The sequence below is a fragment of the Lissotriton helveticus genome, chromosome 5_1, assembly GCF_964261635.1.
Source record: "Lissotriton helveticus chromosome 5_1, aLisHel1.1, whole genome shotgun sequence".
In the NCBI taxonomy this organism is placed as follows: Eukaryota; Metazoa; Chordata; class Amphibia; order Caudata; family Salamandridae; genus Lissotriton; species Lissotriton helveticus.
This window is the reverse complement of record NC_136065.1, coordinates 2,004,084,364-2,004,104,451: the sequence shown is the minus strand read 5'-3', so window position 1 is coordinate 2,004,104,451 and position 20,088 is coordinate 2,004,084,364. Positions and strand designations below refer to the sequence as shown.

The following is a 20,088-nucleotide window of genomic DNA, read 5'->3' as shown; positions in this document are numbered from 1 at the left end:
TTGTTCTGACGCTAGGTCCAATCAGAATGCTGTCACACTGAAGGGGGTGGGGCTGCGGCAGCACTGAGGGTTTGACTCAGACTGACAGCGGGTGATCGCTCTAGTGCGCATGTTCAGCTTTGGACTGGTCCTTTTAAGGACCAGCCAGAACATGCGCACTAGCCTTCCCCTCAGGAGACCGAGGGTTGCTTGTTGCCTCAGCCCCGGTCTCCTAATGAGCGGGGAGTATCCCTGCCCTCAACCAATCCTGGTGCTGCTCCCAGCGTCAGTATTGGCTGAGAGGGGTTGTGACGTGGCTGTTCCAGTTCCGAAGTGGAGGCAGAAGGCGCTAAGGCGGCACGGACCCGGGTCAGGCAAGTTTTTTATTTTAATTTTAAACCAACTCCCCCGGCCCCCACCTGCGAGTATTGCGAGTCACCACTGGTTCAGTTTGAGGGGCTCGCGGTGGTGCTCACACAGGTCTGCAGAGTCTTCTGGTGGAAGAGACATCCTCTGAGTGATCTCTGCCAGGTTAGAGAGTAGCACGTTCCTGGGGAGGTCAGTCCTTGTACACTTTTTCCTGCACTGGGGACAGGGACGAGTCCCCCCTGCACTGTCCCAGGTCAGAGTGATACATCCCCGGCAGTAGCTGTGTCCACTCCACACTCAATGTTCACCGGATCTGTGAAGTAGTCCATGCAGATGGAGCAGGTGATCTAATTCTGAAGGTCTGAGAGAGGGGCGTCCATGGCGAGCTCTGAAGCTCTCCCACGCAGAGACCTCGGTTTCACTTCTGAAGGGTGGGTGCATGCTTGAGGTCACGGGATACCACGGGTACGTTGCACTTGTCTGTTCACAGAGGACTAGTTTGACGACATTTCTGTAATATTTCTGTCAGACAAGTGAGTTCAGCGCACCCATCTCTATGGTAGGGGTTTCAGATATATTCAGACGTGCATTGTATGTGAGGGGTGCAGAAAAACAGAGGCGTTCAGGGATGGAAACAAGGAGCCGTATTTTCACCAAAAGCAACTTCAAATCAGTCATTTCACAGTTTAAACATGAGCTCACCCACATATCAACAAGCCCTCCCCGCTTTGCATCGTCCTGCCTTATTTACTTTTTCTTTAAGACAACAGTTGTGAGCTTATGTCATGTATGTATTGCTTTTTTTAAATTGTTTATTCCTTTGTGGTTGTGCCTCTTTGTTAAATAAAAATGATTTGAACTAAAAAAAAAAAAGAAAAAATATATTTTAAAAAAAACAAGCCCTCCCTGGCTCCCACTGAAGGATGTGTCCACGTCACGCAGGGGCCTCCTGACTTTAGATCAGGCCCTCACCTCGTATCTTCAGGCGATGCATGGATGTGCGTGCACCACCAGGTTACAGAGTAGCGTGCAACCTGTCATCAACACCTGGTATGGGGTAGTAGGCGCTATATAAATGCAATTACAATACAGTACAACGCCTCCATGTGCACCGTCATTACAACACTTTTTCCTCATTTCCTTTAAGCTCATTAGGATGTACATCCAACTAAAGATACTATAACCACAGCTCGCGCTACGAACCTTACCTTAACCCTAATGTTAAAGCGAACTGTAACTCTGGCCTGCCCTGTACCCTAACCCTTCCTTTACTCCCTCCACTGCCCAAAGCCTCTCCCTTACTGTGAGCACACAGAGAAGGTGCCGTGGGAGCGGGCATATCTTTGCTTAAAGTTTGCAGGGACACCCGTTCGCGCATTGTGGGTACTGGGTACACACGTACGTGCAGTGCACTTAGAAGGGACACAGGGCGCAGTCACTGGTGCTACCGTGCTGCGGAGCACGGCGGAGGGGACCGGCCAGGCTCCACTGGCTGTAGCGGGTCTTGTGCAGGATTGGCGCACCAAGGGGTGTGCATTAAGGAGACAGACACCTCTTTCCTAATGCTGACCCGAGGAGAGTTGGCACCTGTTCACTCGCTGGCGCTGCAGACCTGAGGGGTGACGCCTGCTGGTTGCACGTGGCGTGGGCAGTGCACGTTACTAAATAACTGCTTGCACTTAGTCCATGGTGGGGTTGGCGGCACCTGCCTGCATACAGTGGCCGGCTAGCGATGTAGACACCTGCCTGCTAGCGATGTAGACACCTGCCCAGGGGTTTCCACTGACCTGGGGTTGGGATAGTAAATCTGCCCCAGAGCCCACTGTCCTGCCCCTGCCCAGGGTAGTAAATCTGCCCCAGAGCCCACTGTCCTGTGCCTGCCAAGGGATTTGCGCTGACCTGGGGTTGGAATAGTAAATCTGCCCCAGAACCCACTGTCCAAGGGTTGGAATAGTAAATCTGCCCCAAAGCCCACCGTCCTGTGCCTGCCCTGGGATTTTCGCTGACTTGGGGTTGGAATAGTAAATCTGTCCCAGAGCCCACAGTCCTGCGCCTACCCAGGGGTTTGTGCTGACCTGGGGTTGGAATAGTAAATTTGCCCCAGAGCCCACTGTCCTGGGGTTGGAATAGTAAATCTGCCCCAGAGCCCACTGTCCTGCTCCTACCCAGGGGCTTACGATGACCTGGGGTTGGAATAGTAAATCTGCCCCAGAACCCACTGTCCAAGGGTTGGAATAGTAAATCTGCCCCAAAGCCCACCGTCCTGTGCCTGCCCTGGGGTTTGCGCTGATGTGGGTTGGAATAGTAAATCTGCCCCAGAGCCCACTGTCCTGCGCCTGCCAGGGATTTGCGCTGACTTGGGGTTGGAATAGTAAATCTGTCCCAGAGCCCACAGTCCTGCGCCTACCCAGGGGTTTGTGCTGACCTGGGGTTGGAATAGTAAATTTGCCCCAGAGCCCACTGTCCTGGGGTTGGAATAGTAAATCTGCCCCAGAGCCCACTGTCCTGCGCCTGCCCAGGGATTTACACTGACCTGATGTTGGAATAGTAAATCTGCTCCAGAGCTCAATTAGAACATTACTTACAAAACGTGGAGTAACACGTAAACGTTAAAAAAGTTCTTCAGTTCTCACAATGTCTTTTCCCCCCCAATAAAAACTTAACCTGAAAATGAAAGATTTCATTTTTATAAAACCAAAATATAAATTTTGTATTTCACTAAATTAGGATTCACGCTTAAGGAATTATTTCTTTAAAATACTTACTTTGGAAACAAGGTGGCACTGAAAGTCTGTACTAAAACGCCAGTGCTTCACAGCACGTCCGATCACCCCAGTGTGTTGCTTTGGAATGCACAGAAAATGGTGGAGAGAGAACTTTATATGTGGACTCGCCATACAACCAATTTTTAACTAAAATATGTTCCAAAAATGTTTAATTTATGTTTTTGAATACATAACTGAACTTTATTTTTTATATAATCATATTATGCATTTCAATTTAACTTGACTGTGCCTCTCATATATCGGTGTCTGCCATCTTGGATGTAGATTTTTAAAAAGAATACTAAAACACAACTTCTTAAAGACAAATTCCAATTCTATTTGCAGCGTATTTAAATGTTTTGCATACTACAGTTGAACAATATTTAACAAAAAAAAAATATGATGTACTGGTATGTGTATGGTAGATGTTTCCGTTCTGGTTGTTTGCGTGATGAAGGCATTTGGCATTGCAGAGAATATAATTCCGCACTAATAGCATGCAAGGTAAAAATTGCGAAGTAAAGCCAATCGTGGTAAAACCACGCGATGTAATGGTATGCGTGCTAATGGTATGCATAGTAATGGCACTTTAAATGTACCTCTATGGAGATTCGTTGTAAAATAAATGCATTGTAATGGTATGTGCGTTGTAAAATCTTGCATTGTAATGGTATGCGTTGTAACATCATATATCCGTCAGTGAAGAGCTAAAGGAGTGGTTCTGGGCACTGACAGCTGCCAGCCTCTGCTTAGTGTTAGCCTTTTAAGACTGCACAATTCTTGGCATGGTGGTCTGACCCCATGTCAAATAATAAGCTAGGCCCCCGGACCCTGTTGGTCATGGTGGGGTTACTTTAACTAAGGGTAACCTCTTTGGGTAAGCTGGGGGTTGCCCTGGCTAAGTTAGAATTAGCAGAGGTGGGCACCTCTGATCCCAAACCAAAATGATTGGGTGGGATGACTAAGGATATAGGCAAAGGGCATTTTAAATTGGAGCCTGAAAGTGTTGAGGTATGTCAGCTCCCCAGAGAGAATGACCTAGACAGGAGGATGTAAGGTAGAGTTGGTCCTGCAACAATCCAGTTTGTTTCCCTACTCTTTCACGCCTAGCACACTAGGAATACTCTCCAAGGATTGGCTGAGTCTCCTGGCCCGTGGGCTGTAGGGGGAGGCTTGAGTGGGAAATTTGGGTTCTTGTTGCAGTACCCCCACCCCACTTTTTGCCTGGTTTATGATGCAACTTTGACTGAGCTGTACTGGGTCCCTGCTAACCCCGTTCCCAGTACCAGTGTTCTTTCCCTAAAACTGTACCACAATTGGAACAACTTCAGCCAACATATAAGCTCCTAGTAAATGGTACCACTGGTACCTAGGGCAGTGGAACTGAAGAGGGCCATTTAGGGCTGCAGCATGAACTGTGTCACCCTAGGGACCCCTCACCAAGATCATGCAAACTGCCATTGCAGTCAAAACTCAAGAGTCGACATGGAACACATCCCTATGTGCCAAGCCCACAGACCCTGCGTGAGGTATAGGTAAGTCACCCCTACTGCAGGCCTTACAGCCCTAAAGCAGGGTGCACTATACCCCACATGTGGACATATCTACCTGAGCAGATATGACCCTACAAGTCCACAGTCCATTCTTGGAGATTATAAGTGTACAGGGAAGCTACAGAGAGTACATGTGCTGGACACTCAAATTCAAAAGATGCTTTATTCGGTTTGTAAAGAAATACAACCATATAGCAACATGCACATAAAAGAAATTTAACAATACTAAATTAGGCTATCACAAAAACAATCTTACATAATAGCGCTCATGATAGAAACATTTTAGCAGTATTAATAGTGCATAGTCATTGGGTCATTCAAATTTGGCTAAGATTTTAACAATCCTACGACCTTTAATTATGTGCAAATATGCAATTTAAAGTGCTAAATATTGTCTCTATATTAGTATATGTGCTGGACACTCATCATTATGAGTTTACCAGCTCCAAGATAGCTTCACTGTACCTTAAGATGTTTGGTACCAAACATCTTATCTAAATAAATCCTCACTGATGCCAGTACGGATTTATTAATAAATGCACACAGATGTTCCCTGAAACATGCCAGCTAATAGTGTTACTACCAACTGGTCTGAGCCAGCCTGCTACCACTAGACAGGTGTCTGGCCTCCTAGCATTGAGAGCCATCGCTCTCTTAGGCAGGGAGCAATGCCTGCTTTGGGCTGAGGTACTTCACACGCCTTCCATGCAGGAATTACACTCAATGGCAGGAAGCTTCAAAGGCGATTCTGCCTTTGAAATACAACCCAGGCTCCTCCAGTTAGTGGAGAATGCCAACCCCGTGCCGCAAACCCACATTTGGCGGTTCTAGATTAGGAGGAGGGCCTACATTCAGTCAGCACCACCCCTAAGGTGGGGCAGGTGATATGGACCCCACTTTTCTGATTCCTCCATCTTGTGTTGGAGAGAATTAGCCAATTGGGGCCAGGGTTGTGCCCACTCAACAAAGGAGGTGGTCACAGACAGTGTAGACACCCTAAGGTAGGTAGTCCATCGGTTACTAATTGTCACTCCCTGTTATGCCCCTAAATTTAGTATTTAGGTGGCACCCCTCGACCCTGAACTTCAGATTTGACAGATCTAAAGAAGAACTGGACAAAGAAGAGTTGCAGAACCTCAGTACTGAATACCTGCTGCAGAATGTTTGCACAAACCCCTGCCTGCTGCTTCAAGGACTCGACCATCATGGTGTGCTGTTTTGTCCTGTTGCTGCGAGGCCACAAAGTACCTCGGAGAACCACTAGCCCTTTGACAATCACCGGAGTAGAGGAGCTACCCCCTTGCAGTCCACAGGCACTGAACCCATATAGTCCGTCTTACTGACTTTCTGCTCCCTTTAACGCAGCAACCAAACCACAAGTGGTGCACCAGCTCCGGAGGGTCAGATCTGTCTCCCCACAAGACACCAGGAGGTACCGGAGCTGTGCCGTAGCAATACCCAGGGTACCCGCCCCCATGCAAATGACACCTAGACGTGGAGTCCAATCTGGACTTCAACTGCCCAAGAGTCCAAACCAGACTTCAACTGCCCAAGAAGCAAGCACCCATCGGGGGATATCGAGACCCTGAGACCTGCACCGTGAGTGGCCCAGCTGTCACGAAATCGACCCTGCAATCTGCCTGCCTCAGACCACAAAGACCATCTTCACGCACAAAGCCTGGCTGACCTATCTGCTCTGCACGTAGCACGCCCGGCCTGGGTACCGATGAACCAGCTGTGCTCCCATACTCCTGAGCCCCTTGCGAGTTGGTCCCTCGTTTGGGGTCCCTCAGACTTCCTTACAAGTCTCTCTGTGCAGTCTGTTTTGAGGTGGCTCCCTGCTTCGTAGTGCGCCTGCTACCAACGACTTCAGCACCCTGCTCCCGGCCGTATCAGGGACGCTCCTGGCGATATGCTGGTGGAAAATTGGACCTGGCCTTGCTACTATGCTAAAACATGAAGGTGAACGCCAAGAAAGTACAATTTTATATTTATATTTTTTCACCATAGAGTCATGTGTAATGCGCACAATTGTGAGTTACAGTCCGAACTTTGAAAATTCATATTAAAATAAGTACTTACCTGTGAACTAAGTTCTTGGTCTTAAAATGTATATAAAAATAAGGATTAATTTAGCAAATGGTCTCGATTTATTCTCCGAGTGTGTGACTCATTTATTGCCTGTGTGAGTACAACAAATGCTTAGCACTTCCCTCTGATAAGCCTAACTGCTCGGCAACACTACCACAAAAAGAGCATTAGTATATCTACTTTTGCCTCTGTATACCAATCTGGGTCTCACTGGACACTCTACACAGTGTACTTCATTTTAGTGCACTATATAGAGAGCCAGCTTCCTACAGTTTCTATTGGGCATGAACCAGAAAATGCTTCTTTTTTTACTTCCCCTTTACCATTAATCCCCCAGCAGCATCTGCTTGAAACTTGTTCAATCAAAACTAAGCTAGACACTTTAGTTTTCTTCCAAATTTTTTACAGTGTTATCAAAGTTTTCAGTAGAATATGCACATAACCATAACTTCAGAGTGGTACGCTTAGACAGATGAATTTATTAAAGCAACCACATCAGATGTGGCTTCTTAAGTGCATCTCATTGCTATCGCTCAGTATTGATTACTTTAATTAATAGTGAAATTGCAATAATTTCTTAAACAAAAGGAAAATCTGAAGTCTTTAGCAGATGCAATTCCTTCGGATGGGTCCATTTACAGATGCCCGATTTGTGAACAGAAACTTGTCAATCCCCTCCAGTCCACATAGATGCCATTTCCTCTGCTGCAAACATATTAAAGACTAAATATACTAACAAAGCACTTGAAGGGACGTAGCTTTCTTTTAATTTCTTTATCTTTCAATATCGACAACGTGAGGTGCATTTAACCTTTCCTTCTGCGAATTGAGCAAAGGAACTTTTTGCTTTTATAATGATGTACTACCATTTATTAGACCATTAGAACATTGGTAGTTTCATTAAGGAAGAGAAGAGAAATTTAGAGAAGGATCTGAAATTGTTGATATAGCTTGATTTAGCTGTTTTCAAGTTAATATCCTTCTGAGGCATTCATTACGGATTTGTTTTGAGGGAGATAATGGAGGGTTGAAATTCCTAATGCTGGGATTCACACACTAAGGGCCAGATGTACAACAGTATTTTGAGGTCACAAATGCCCCAGTTCGTACAATCGTAAAAATGACATTTTAAATGTACGTATGTCAAATTGAGATTTGTTAACTAGTTACCAAATTTGCATTTGCAATTCGGTATTTACATAATACATTACCACCAATTGGAAAACCAGTGATAACTCATTCGCAAATGGGAAGGGGTACCTGTGGGGCTTCTTCCCTATTGAGAATGTATTTAAAATATTTTTTAAGAGCTGGCACTGGTCCAAAGGAACACTGGCTTCTCTTAAAAAATGAAACAAATGTTTAATTTCCTTTTTTGAAACAAATTCCATTTTACTTTAAGGAAAACGTGCTGCATTACAAAAAATAAGATTGCCTTATTTAAAAGCAATCACAGACATGGTGGCCTGCTGACCACCATTCCTGCGATGGCTATCATTCCTAATGGGTCGCAATATGTGGCCTACCTCATCAATATTCATGAGGTTGGCCATTTTGTGACCCACTAGGAATGGCTATAAAACTGTAATACATTAGGTATTTTGAATTCCTAATTCCAAAATACGATTTGGTAAGAATTGCAATTTGGAGATCGCAATTCAAAATGTTGATACATCTGGCCGTCAATTCCATTGTTTATTGGTTTCTCCATTGAAGTGGAAATAACCACACAGTGCCAGAGATAATAGGCCCTTTACCATAATACAGTCAATAAAACGGAGCCACCTAATACCAAATAACTGAGAGAACTGAAAATAATAACCCTGTACCATTGATAAGACTAATGGGACAGTTACTTACTTGTTAACCCACTTCTCCTTCATGGGAATATCAAAGAAGTCAAAAACATCTGTCCAACTCATCATACTTTCGGGTGAGAACAACACAATGGTGCTGTCAATAAGGTAACACTCCTGAGGGCGTGCAGAAGCAACTGCTGGATAAAGAGTCATTTTTCAGCCTCAATAGGCTGCTGCCTGCGTAACTCAATTATCCTCCCCCTAATTAATTTTGATCAAGAAAAGGTGTTGCATCTTGGTTTTCACTGATAGCATTTTTAAAGTTTAGTCAGCTCTGTTTTAATGATAGAAGAAATTTGTCCAGCACAGTCTGCAGATTAGTTATACAATTGTAGTAAATAGATTCAAGCACATGACTGGGACTGTTTCTTTATTTAAGGCATTTGTTATAGGCAGCATACACACAGGAGAAGTCTCTTGGTGCTGAGTAAGTGCCAGCTATTGAATGAGAAGTTTTGCATTGCAAAAAAGCCAAGCTCCTGAACTTCTGGTAATGTGTGGCATCACGTTAACCTAGAGTCCAATATTCCGCCCACTCTCCAGATGCCGAGACCCCTCTCCCTGTAAAGAGCTTGATAGCCCACCCTAGAGATATGGCTTCCTGAGGGCTACATGCCCATGTGAAAACCGACTTGGCAACTGATTTCCCCACTCTGCCCCTGATGCCAATCTGTCTGAATGAACAAAGAAGCAGCCCCTCTCAAGTGTGTCCACCATCTGCTCTTCAAAGGTAGCTTTGCTTTGAAGCTCGTCTTTAGGGCGCACAACATATGTGGCTTACAGCCCAGAAAAGGAGACACATTTTCTAACTGTAGGCATCAATTGTGCCTGGAAGTCATTTACACTACTCCTCATTAGAGCAAAAAGTCGTCTGGTGGCCAGCAACTGTGCAGGCCACTGAAAAGCAAGGGTAACAGAGTGGTAACTTTCTACAAGTTGCCTTGGCATACTATGTACATTAAATTCAACATGGGCAACATGTCATGTTTAATGTAATTAATATTTTGATATCAGGAAGCATTATGCTCTGTAGCCCCATTCAGAGGTTAGCACAGCTGCGTGGTCAGTATGTAACCTTGAACTCGCCAATGGAGCTACCATCTCTTACAACAATTTAGTGGGCTTGCTGTAAGTGGGTTTGCTCTTAGAACATATAATGGTCAGGCAGGGGGGGTCACGTTTTACACTGTCACTCGCAGGGTAGCACAATAAGTACTGCACCCCTGGAGGGACAGTTTAACTTACAGGCCCTGGGTACCTTGGGCACCACATACTAAGGGCCTTCAAGTAGGATAACCTATGCTAATTGATAACAGCCAATGAACCATATCGTTTCATGTAGCTTAGGGCACTGACAAGGAGGTCTGGTTGGCAGGACTTAGTGCACTCTCGAAGTCGAACAACCAGCAGCAACATTGCTAAATATCAGGGTGATCATGAAAAATGGGGAATTTACATACAGAGGCTGAATGGTCAGGGACATGTATAGTTTGGACAGAAATGATAGAGATGAGAGGGGTATGGAGACGGGCACGGAAACACAACATAATAGAGATGGCTCTTAGCAAAGAGGGTGGTGAGGGTATGGAGTTATCAATTAGCAGGTTGCATGGGTATTAGGGTGACAGTCACATTTAGTAGTTGAGGTTATTGTTTGTGGCTATTGGGCGACAGTCAGATAAACAGAACTGTCTGGAGGGTAACCAGTCGCAGCTACTTGGCGGGCGGAGTGGTGGGAGTAAGGAGGGGGATGGGACAACAGACAAAAACAGAAAAAAAGAAACTAAGATAAAACTTACCTGATGCAAGCCCGCCACTCTTCTGCTTCTTCCACGCTACAGCACAGGCTCCCAGGCTCTGCTGTGGACAATCCTGAGGCTGCGCTCATGTTTGAAAGCAGCATCAGGATTGATCTGAGCGCTGTGAATTTGTGTTTCTAGGCTGGCAGGGATGGTAATGCTCCTCTGCCATATCGGAGGAACCGCCACTGGGGTAACTGAAAAACGTCTTGGCATGGCTCTTCTTGAGTGGGAAAAGGATAAGAAGTTTGGAGGTCACCTGGGGGGGGTTAGAGGATAGGACACAAAAAGGCAACGTTTGGGGTAGGTTGGATGGACGGTGGTTGAAAGGATGTTTTAAGGGTGTAGATGGTTTGGTCATGTGGGGAAATCTGTCAAGAATGTGGGGGGCTAAGGGTGCAAGGGGATAGGTTATAATATGTATTAGTGACGAGGGGTTCTTACTATGTTTGTAATGTTTTGAGACTAGGTAAAAACGTTCATTTGCTCTTATTTTTTGGTCTTACTTGTGTGCCAGCTTGCCCGAAGATAGCAATGTTTTTGTAAATAAATCAGTATTAAAAAACCAGGATGTATTGTCACCTTTCTCTCCAATAAACAGAGACCACCAAGCACAACTTTGATGACTGGTGGTTCTTTGGAATGTAGTCCTGTGCCTTGCTCTTCAATCTGCATGTATATTTCTTTACTTTGTACACATCCTCATTAGAAATTGATTTTTTCTTTTTGCTCGAGGTAAATACTGAATCTGATGTTGAAATAACTGATTCAAGTACTCACAAATATTGTCTGTCCACAATTTTATTCTGTTTATTGTGATTGTCATGACTTTTTTTCTTTTCAATCCACATGTACATATTACAGTTCACATTAATTTGATAGGAATACATATTCATGGAGTGTAATATACATTTGCTATTTAATCGAATAATCCTTAGGCCTACAGCTGGCGCTGTCTAGGACGTGTCTTGGTGCTTTGATACACTCACGGGTGATAAGCAGCGCTCTACAAATCCACCTTACAGTACATGACTTTGGGCTGAAGAGCTGGCTGCAGTCTGAATCGCCTTCCACTGCCGTCCCATCTGTTGGCTTGAAATCAGTAACTGAACCAACCAATATGTGATAAGGATAAACAGGTCCAGGAGCTTCACCCCGGCCATAATACCATTAAAGTAAGCCACTGAGACGCTAAGCTAGCCTTTAATTAAATACAAAGTCTAAGATTATACGTGAGGTTGTGTGAAACATCTAAGGCACACTTGTGGAAATCTTAATCACCTGAGATTTGTCCAACAAGAACAATTCACATTACTGCACGAGTAGAGTGTGTGCTTGAAGTGCCGGAAGGTTTGGTGTCTATCAGACCCACATCTCTATTTTCTATTTGTCTCTCTTTTGAGCCGACATACAATGGCAAGAGCGTTACTGCTACTGGGTCCATAGAAGTTTTTTAATGATTGCCTCAACAAGTTTTCCACTGTGCCTAGAATGGCTTCTCAACAACAGCTACTTTGCCTACATGCAGCTCTGTACTGTGCTTGCAGCATATTCTCAACTGTGCGTACAAGTTTCAATCGCCGCCTTATATCAGTGTCTACATCGGTCTCACACAGTAGTTGCCTTTAGAGCCCGGTACTGCTATGATATTTCGATAACAAAAGGTATTTTTACTTTTAACTAATGTTTGTATTAATGACCAGGAAAAAGCAGTTCCCCAACAAAGATTTCAGAATAAACATGACAAAACAAACATACACACATCCAAAATGCTAGAAGCCAGCATTGTACCTATTGGCTTTCTCAATGCTTGTTTTCTATTGCTTCTGTAGTCATCTCTTAACGGTCCTTCATCAGTCATTTTAAGTCTGGCACAGAGATAGCTTCAGCTGTCTTGTCAGCCTCCTGCAATCAGGCAATATACAAGTAAAAAATACATTCAAACATACATATACATGTTGAAGCTCTTCATCAATTGGTCTGGTTTTTTTTCATACATATTTTGTTTCCGCCAACAGCAACATATAATATAGGGGAAGGGGCTGCCACCTTCAGCCTTTGGCTCTCTTACAATGTGAGTAGCAGCCTTTTCCTGATAACATCTGCACATCAGCTTAAAGAGATGCGAACGTCTGTGCCAAAGTGTGTGGGCAGATGGTTCACGTTACCAATTACTATTTCTTTCCACATCTTGTCTTTTTTCAAAATAACTTGTATTCATCTTTGTGTATTAAAACTAGTTGGCGCAGTCACGTTGTGCTGCGCAGCAAGTTGTCCTGTTCACTGCACTGCGTGACAGGGAAAGGGCAGGAATGCGCCATATTTTAGGCGATATGGCCCATTACTGCCTTTTCCACTGCGCAGGCTCCATTTGGTGGCCTAGCGCCAATGCAGGCACTGCATGGTTCAAGGGTGTCTGAGGAGCATGCATGGTTGTTTTTGTGCAGGAAGGGTTACCTTCCTGCACAAAAACAATCTTGAGAAGCATATTTTTCTTTCTATGTGTGCTGCAGAATACAGGACATATAGAAAGAGGAAGTAACGAGGAAAAATAATGATATTTATCCTTGTTACCTCCCACCTGAGACGGCGCATCTTTTTGGTGCTTTCCCAGGTCTGCCAGTTCAGGTAAATCAGGGATTGGGTCAAAAACCCTGGAAGTGACATGGGAACACCCACGCAACGCCCATGGAACGTCTTCCCAGGGCACAGTAAGGCAACGCAGTGATTTGCGCTGCATTATCTTACTCCGGATTTATGGAGCCACTCAGGGACACCCAAAGTGGCCTTGTGTGGCTTCATAAATCACATGTAAGGTTTGCGTTGCTCTTGCACCATGTTGCGTACTGCAAGAGCGACGCAAACCAGCTTATAAACCCGCAGCGATGTCTTCGTCACAGTAATTTAAAGACAATGGCACCTTATCTTGCAAAAAAAATAATATTTTCCTGCAATAGTCACTGAAACTACAATAGGTATACCTGTACACGCGACATTTCACAGCCACGTTCTTGTTTCAGTCATTCACGTTTGCTCTCTCTTCACCTTCCTGCCTAAATAACGAACATTAAGTCACAGCGCCAAATAATTTTGCATCAGTCCCGCGAGTAGATTTCCAAGACTGACTCGATCCTTCCCTCAGAGTTTATGAGAGAAGAAAACCCCTGTGCTCCACAACTCCGTCTCTGTGCTCCAGAAGCAGGAGTGTTTGTGTTTTCTTTTCTTCTGCTGCCCGCAGTACACTGAGTTTGTGTTTGCAATTTTAGATAGCGCCAACTCTGCACAAAAGCAGTGTGTGCTTTACATGAGCACGGGTTACACTAGAAAAGGTCATATTTTTTTCTGTAACACATGGAGATTTAGGTATTTTCCCAGAATCACAGCATGCTGAGCCGACGCCGGAGCTTGAACCTGGTTTCCCAGTCGGCAGATGTGGCTGTAGCACCCCCACCCATGTGTATTAATACTCACTTGTAATGATACTACGCACAGTAACCTCCCTGAAGTTAGAGGCAGTAAGTTGCATTACACACAGCTCCTTTTCCTGGTGACAGCGCGCTCTCTCTCACCTGCAGAGAGTCTCTTCACTCCCGTCCTGTCACCGGCAGGATCCGCAGCGCCCCCGCATTCCTCCCTCCATCATTATGTCCAGGACAGAGGAAGGGCCGCAGGATAGGGGGGAAGGAGGCCCCGGAGAAGGTGAAGAGCAGAGACCGGTCATCCACATGGTACACCGAGAGCCGGCCCGCCTCATAGTCCAAGAAGAGACCCACAGCCCTGGGGGGCGCACGGGAGGTCAGGAGGATGGGAGGGGAGGCGAGAGCTATGTATTTACCATCGCTGAGCATCACTAGCCAGAATCCATCCTCAGGCGCTAGTTCGATCTCCCCCTTCCTGCTCACAGCCTCGTCACACACCCCCAGGATCCCGCTTGTCTTGTCCCCCACCTCCACCTCCCAGTAATGCCTCCCGGAGCTCAGCCTCTCTCTCCCCAGGACAGTGGTGTATTTAGTGAATCTCTGGGGCGTGTCCGGAACATCCTGGTCTCTGTCTCCCAGCCTCGCGCTCCTCCCGTCCTCGGACAGGATGAGGCTCCGATGAGCAGTGTCCGGGTCCAGGGTCACCGCAGCTGCAGGAGAGAGAAGCAGAGACCAGAGCTCAGCAATCACAGCAGTAATTACAACTTCCCCAACCACGGAGAAACACAGGCAGGTACTCACAACACAACACCTCTTAGCCTTCTTTCCATACACAATCATACAGTCCTCGCACTTCTCGACTGGCTTCTTTAGTAGAAATAAAATGCTCTAGTATTGGAAAAACAAGTCACAATCCAGCTCTGGAGAGGAGGCCTGTGCTGCGCGCCAGACTCTAGACTGCCGGCTCTAAGTTCTAACACTGTGGGGAAAAGTTTCATACCACAAGAGTAACAGAATATGAAATGTAAGTAAACAGGTTCACAACGTAATCAGCATAAGTAACGGATTTAAATCAAGTGCACTAATATGGTTTTATGAAAGTAAATTATAAATAGAGTTCGGAAACAGCAGGAACCCCTCAGTGCTCCTAACCCCCCACCTCTTCAGTACGCCATAGTGACATCCACCTAAGTTCCCCTCTTTAGCAGTGAAATAGTAATTTCCCTCTCCACGGTCTTGGCCATGAGCACCATAAGGTCACTTTTCTGCTAAACTCTCTCTGCCGACAATGAAACAGCTTTTCACAAAAAAACAGACTGATGTTTCAAAATTGAAAACCAAAATATGGGAGAAATATGGAGAAGCAAAATCAGTGGGAGAAATGTTACAAACAAAGGCGTCCACGTGCATATGGCTGCCTCCTGTTAGACAAGTTTTATTTAATTGTATTACATAAACGACTGAAAGGCCATGTTTTTCGTTATTTACTTCTAAACGGAGCTTTCTTGGTGGATTTTAAGGTTTCTGCACAGAGGGGCCAATCGAGGCAGGCTTATTTCTGATACTTTGATTCACGCAGCCCTGGTTGAGTAGAACAATATTTTGAAACTTAGCAGATATTAATCACATAATATCCGCTTATTTCAATGCGATAATGCAATTAATACAAGCTGGCACATCTGATATAGCCAGGAGCAGTGGAGCTCTGTACTCTCAAATATGAACCCCTGGAACAATCTGGGTTGTGGGGTCCGTCTGAGACTGGACAAAGGAAACCAGAATAGTTTTTTTTGACTCATAACAGAATAAACCTGAACAGAGGGAGGTTCCTGCACAGAGTGGAGCACTGGTGAGGCTGTGCAAGGAAACATCTGGGAGCGCGGGGAGGAGGCAGCGGCCATTGTTTGGTGATGAGGGAGTGCAAAGCCAAGGGCTGTGTAGGGACTGGACTATGATGTGTAGGGACAGCCGCTGTGCAGAGATTGGACCATGCTGTGGAGGGACTGAGGTTGTGCAGAGATTAGACTATGTTGTGCAGGGATTGAGGCTGTGCAGATTGCATAATGCTGTGCAGGGACCGATGAATGCAGAACTTGCACTATGCTGTGTAGGGACTGTGGCAGTGCAGAGTTTGGACTATGCTGTGAAGGGATTGAAAGTGAAGAGATTTGACTATGCAGTGTAGGGATTGGGGCTGTGCAGATTTAACGGTGCAGTGAAGAGATTGAGGTGGTGCAGAGACTTGACTTTGCTGTGTAGGGATTGAAGCTGTGCAGAAATTGGACTAGGCCGTGCATAGATTGCTGCTGTGCAGAGATTTGATTATACTGTTTGGGGATTGATGCAGTGCAGAGACTTGATAATGCTGTGTTGGGATTGAGACTATGGTGCAGAGATTGGACTATGCTGCGCAGAGACTTGATTATGCTGTGAAGGAATGTGGACAGTGTTACATTGTGCAATGAGTATGTCAGAGTATAGAGGTATGCATACAGGGTGGAGCTCTTCTGGGACTGTGGGCCTGTGCGGACAGTGGGTTGCTTGGAGTTCTCTGGGTGTGCAGAGACTGGAGCTCTGTGCAGATGGCCTCTAGAGAGTGGTTATTGTGCTGGGAGTGCAGACCAGCTTAGAGGGTTGTGTAAATAATGTGGTGGGCTATTCTGGAGGTGGTGAGCTGCATAGAGGGGAGAGATATGCAGAGTCTAAGGAACTGTTGTGAACACTGTGACTGCTCCCATTTTAGTCTATTTTCATACCGTGACTGTTTTTAGCTTTTCTTTATCTTAAATAGAAAGTGTGAAGTTCTTAGACACACGAACAATGCTGCTATCATGGCTGCCTGATATCTAGGCTGACGTTTGACTGTTTTAGTAGTGAACGCTGACACCCTTGTCGTACAGGTTGCTTTTAATGAGGGAAGGTGTCCTTCTCCCCCAAGAGTATATTTTGCTTCTACGGCAGAGTTCAGATAACATTTTACTATTACAAGTCTCCGTTTCTCAGTGCTATCTAGGGTTGTGTTATTCATAAACCTAAGATTGTTTGGACTGCCAGTGTGTCCCTTGAACTCACCTCACGTGACCAATAGTGACCAGAAAACTCTGCGTGCACAGGGTTGCTCAGTGGGCGAAGGCTCAGGGTGCAGTCCAACTGGCCTTCTAATTCAATGTTGATGAATTGAACCAAGTCCTTGCATCAGAGTGTTAGAAATCTGACACCTTTGATCTGAGGAACCCCCATAGAAAAACTGTGGTGATGAAGGGCTGTGTACAGAAAGGCGGATTGTGCAGATTCAGGGCTGCCTGCGCGGGGATGGTTCTGTAGAGAATGGAAGTCTGTGCAGAGAGGGACTATGTCTGAAGAGGAGGAAGGGTCACACAGTAAAAGCCTGTCCTGGAATGGGCAGCGCCGGTCACTGATTGGAGCAATACAGAATGAAGTGCTGTGATGGACGAATGACTGTGCAGACAGTGAAGGACTGGGATTGTAAAGAGAAGAGGGCTGTGCAGAGAGAGGAGCTCCAGAGGGAGTGGAGGGATGTGCAGGTACAGGAGGAGCTCTACAGGGAGTGGCGGACTGTGGAGAAAGAGGAGCGCTGGAGGGAGTGTAGAGAGTGAAGCGCTCTGAAGAGAGAACGATCTAGGAGTGGAGGGCTGTGAAGGAGGAGCTCCAGAGAGAGTGGCGAGACTGAAGGGCTGTGCAGGGAGATTAGCTCCAGTGGGAGTGGAAATGGAGGTCTGTGCAGGTAAAGGAGGAGCTCCAGAGGGAAAGGCTGGAGGTCTGTTAGAATCCTTCTACTATAGCACAGTGAGCTGCATACAAATTGAAAGGCATAGGTTTAGAATCTTATTCTCATTTCCCTCAGTGTTTAGTTATCCTACAGTTGCCAGACAGGGTTGGCTAGTGTAGTAAAACATTTTAATAAATATGACACCCCAACTGATTGTGTTACTTTTGAAATCCGAACTTTACGGATAGATTTATTAATACTGTGGGCCTGGTTTGCGTTAAAACAGGGATGTACACCTGGTACAAAGTTCTGTTTTGGGCCTTACTTTCCAGCTCAAATCCCGAATAGTGTTGGATGGTGGCCTGAAAGTAACACAAAGTAGCACTATGCGCTACTTTACATCAAGGATGTGTCCCATGGGTGCTAGATGCATGCGAATCCCTATCTACTAACTTTCATAAAGCATGAAAACAATTACACCTCCTCGAGTCAGGTGTAACGTTTATTTTCTTCAAACCTTTCCAACTTTGCATATGTTCTGTGCAAACTGGTAAAGTGTTAAACTTTGGAACAGCAGCACAATATCTTAGTATATTTGGTGCTGTTGTGCTCTGTCTTTTTCATGCAGTGCAGCACAGCAACTCTGCTAACTGTGCATCGTGAAAACTTAGTAAATCTGTCCCCTTGTTTCTCCAGGCGAAGCACTTAAAACAAACAATGTATACCAGGATGGATGACGTGACTCCTACACCTTGCAGTCCTCATTGTCTAAAGTAACATTTCCTATACATTGATTTACACACTTGTATGACTCATTGTCTCAGTATAATATGTTTGTGATGTAATGTGCTCTGGAAGTCTACACTGGGATGGGTAGAGCTATAGAAAAATAAATGTGAGAGAGGGGCTAAGGTGAGACGAGGAGCACCAGTGGAGGGTGGTCGTGAGGGAATCTGTGAAGAAGGAGGTCAATAGGAGGGGGGGGTAGGGTGGCAAAGATTGTCACAGAGGGCACTCCCAATGCTAAGCCGGCCCTGCCAGCAGCACCACACATCCCAGCAGCAATACAGAACCCAGAAGTGCTACAGACACCAGCAGCGGTGGAGACCTCAGCAGAGGTGCAGACCAAGGAAATGCTACAGATCCCTGCAGCACTGGAGATTCCAGCAGAGGTGCAGACCAAGAAATGCTACAGATCCCAGCAGCACTGCAGGCTCCAGCACAGGTGCAGACCAAGGAAATGCTACAGATCCCAGCAGCAGTGCAGGCTCCAGCAGAGGTGCAGACCAAGGAAATGCTACAGATCCCAGCAGCACTGCAGACTCCAGCAGTGGTGCACATGTCAACGTCAGAGAAGACCCCAGCAGTGGCACAGGCCCACGCAGCTCTACAGATCACAATTCCAGCCGTGCTGCAGATCCCAGAAGTGTGAAGATCCTAGCAGTGGCATAGACCACAGCAGAATACAGACGCAACAGAGGTGCAATCCAAGCAGAGGTGCAGATCCAAGCAATGGTGCAGATCCTAGAAGCAATAAAAAACCCAGCAATGACACGGATCACAGCAGAGTTACAGACTCCCACAGCAGTGCTCATCGTCTGTTCTCTCCCAAAGAGCTGCTGTGTGCTCTGATGTGCTCTACTGCCAAAGTACTAATAATACCAAAGCAAGAAAGAAGAATCCATCTACCTAACAGCAGAGGCCCTCTGACATGCTTCACATTGTTAATAATATCAAATGAATGAACTTAGAGACTCTTCGATTCAAATCCTTGAAAACACTCACATAAAAAACAAATGAGAAATAAGTAGGAAACCAAAAGAAGGACAATCTGTAATTTACCTGCAAAGCGGCTGGCCCATCTCCACTCTAGAATACAAATATAGGAAATTAAAACAGTGAAAACACACATGGAAAATATACAAATCTAGATCTACATTAGGGTTTACAATTATAAAGATATATTTTATGTGGAAATGTTCTGTAATCTAATTCACTAAAAAGGCAATTGACCTTACCCCTAACCAATACTTCAATCCCAAACTCCAACTGCTCCCCATCCCTTAGTCAAATCCTAATACATAAACATAAACTAGCCTAACTCTATTCAGGTCGGGCTTTTGCCCCATGTGAATAAACCAACTCAGAAAGTAAGATTCCGATCAGCAAGAGGCTTGTTTAACTTCAGCGTGGCTCTTCGCCATCCTGGGCCATGGTGCTGCATCAATTCTGTGCACACCAATGCACGGCTGCTCCTTGGCACTCCGGCTGGCCGCCTAGCTGTATGGGGTAGCCCTTGAATCCCCTGCTTTTTGCTAGTGCATTTCTGCATTTTCACTTTGACTTATCTTGGTCCTAATTTTCATAGGATTTATTTTCATAGGAATTTTAAGGCAAAGGAGCTCATTTGCCGCAAACATATAAATCAAGACCAGAATTTCATCTGAGAACCTGTGCATAATATACAAGTGTCTGCCCTCCATCACTTATCACTCAGTTGAACTAAGAGGCATATTTATTAAAA

At 45.5% G+C, this 20,088-nt stretch overlaps 1 protein-coding gene across 1 annotated transcript in view; it reads right to left on the bottom strand.

Moving 5' to 3' along the window:
• Nucleotides 1-11,217: 11,217 nt before the first annotated feature.
• LOC144756165 (E3 ubiquitin-protein ligase TRIM39-like) overlaps nucleotides 11,218-20,088 on the bottom strand; it is a 115,038-nt gene continuing 106,167 nt past the window's right edge. The window contains exons 6-8 of the mRNA XM_078645745.1: nucleotides 19,407-19,433; nucleotides 13,985-14,544; nucleotides 11,218-12,320 (exon numbers count right to left, since the gene is read on the bottom strand). Coding sequence (XP_078501871.1) covers nucleotides 14,000-14,544; nucleotides 19,407-19,433 — 572 coding nt within the window. The 3' untranslated portion in view covers nucleotides 11,218-12,320; nucleotides 13,985-13,999. The remainder of the gene's footprint in view (nucleotides 12,321-13,984; nucleotides 14,545-19,406; nucleotides 19,434-20,088) is intronic.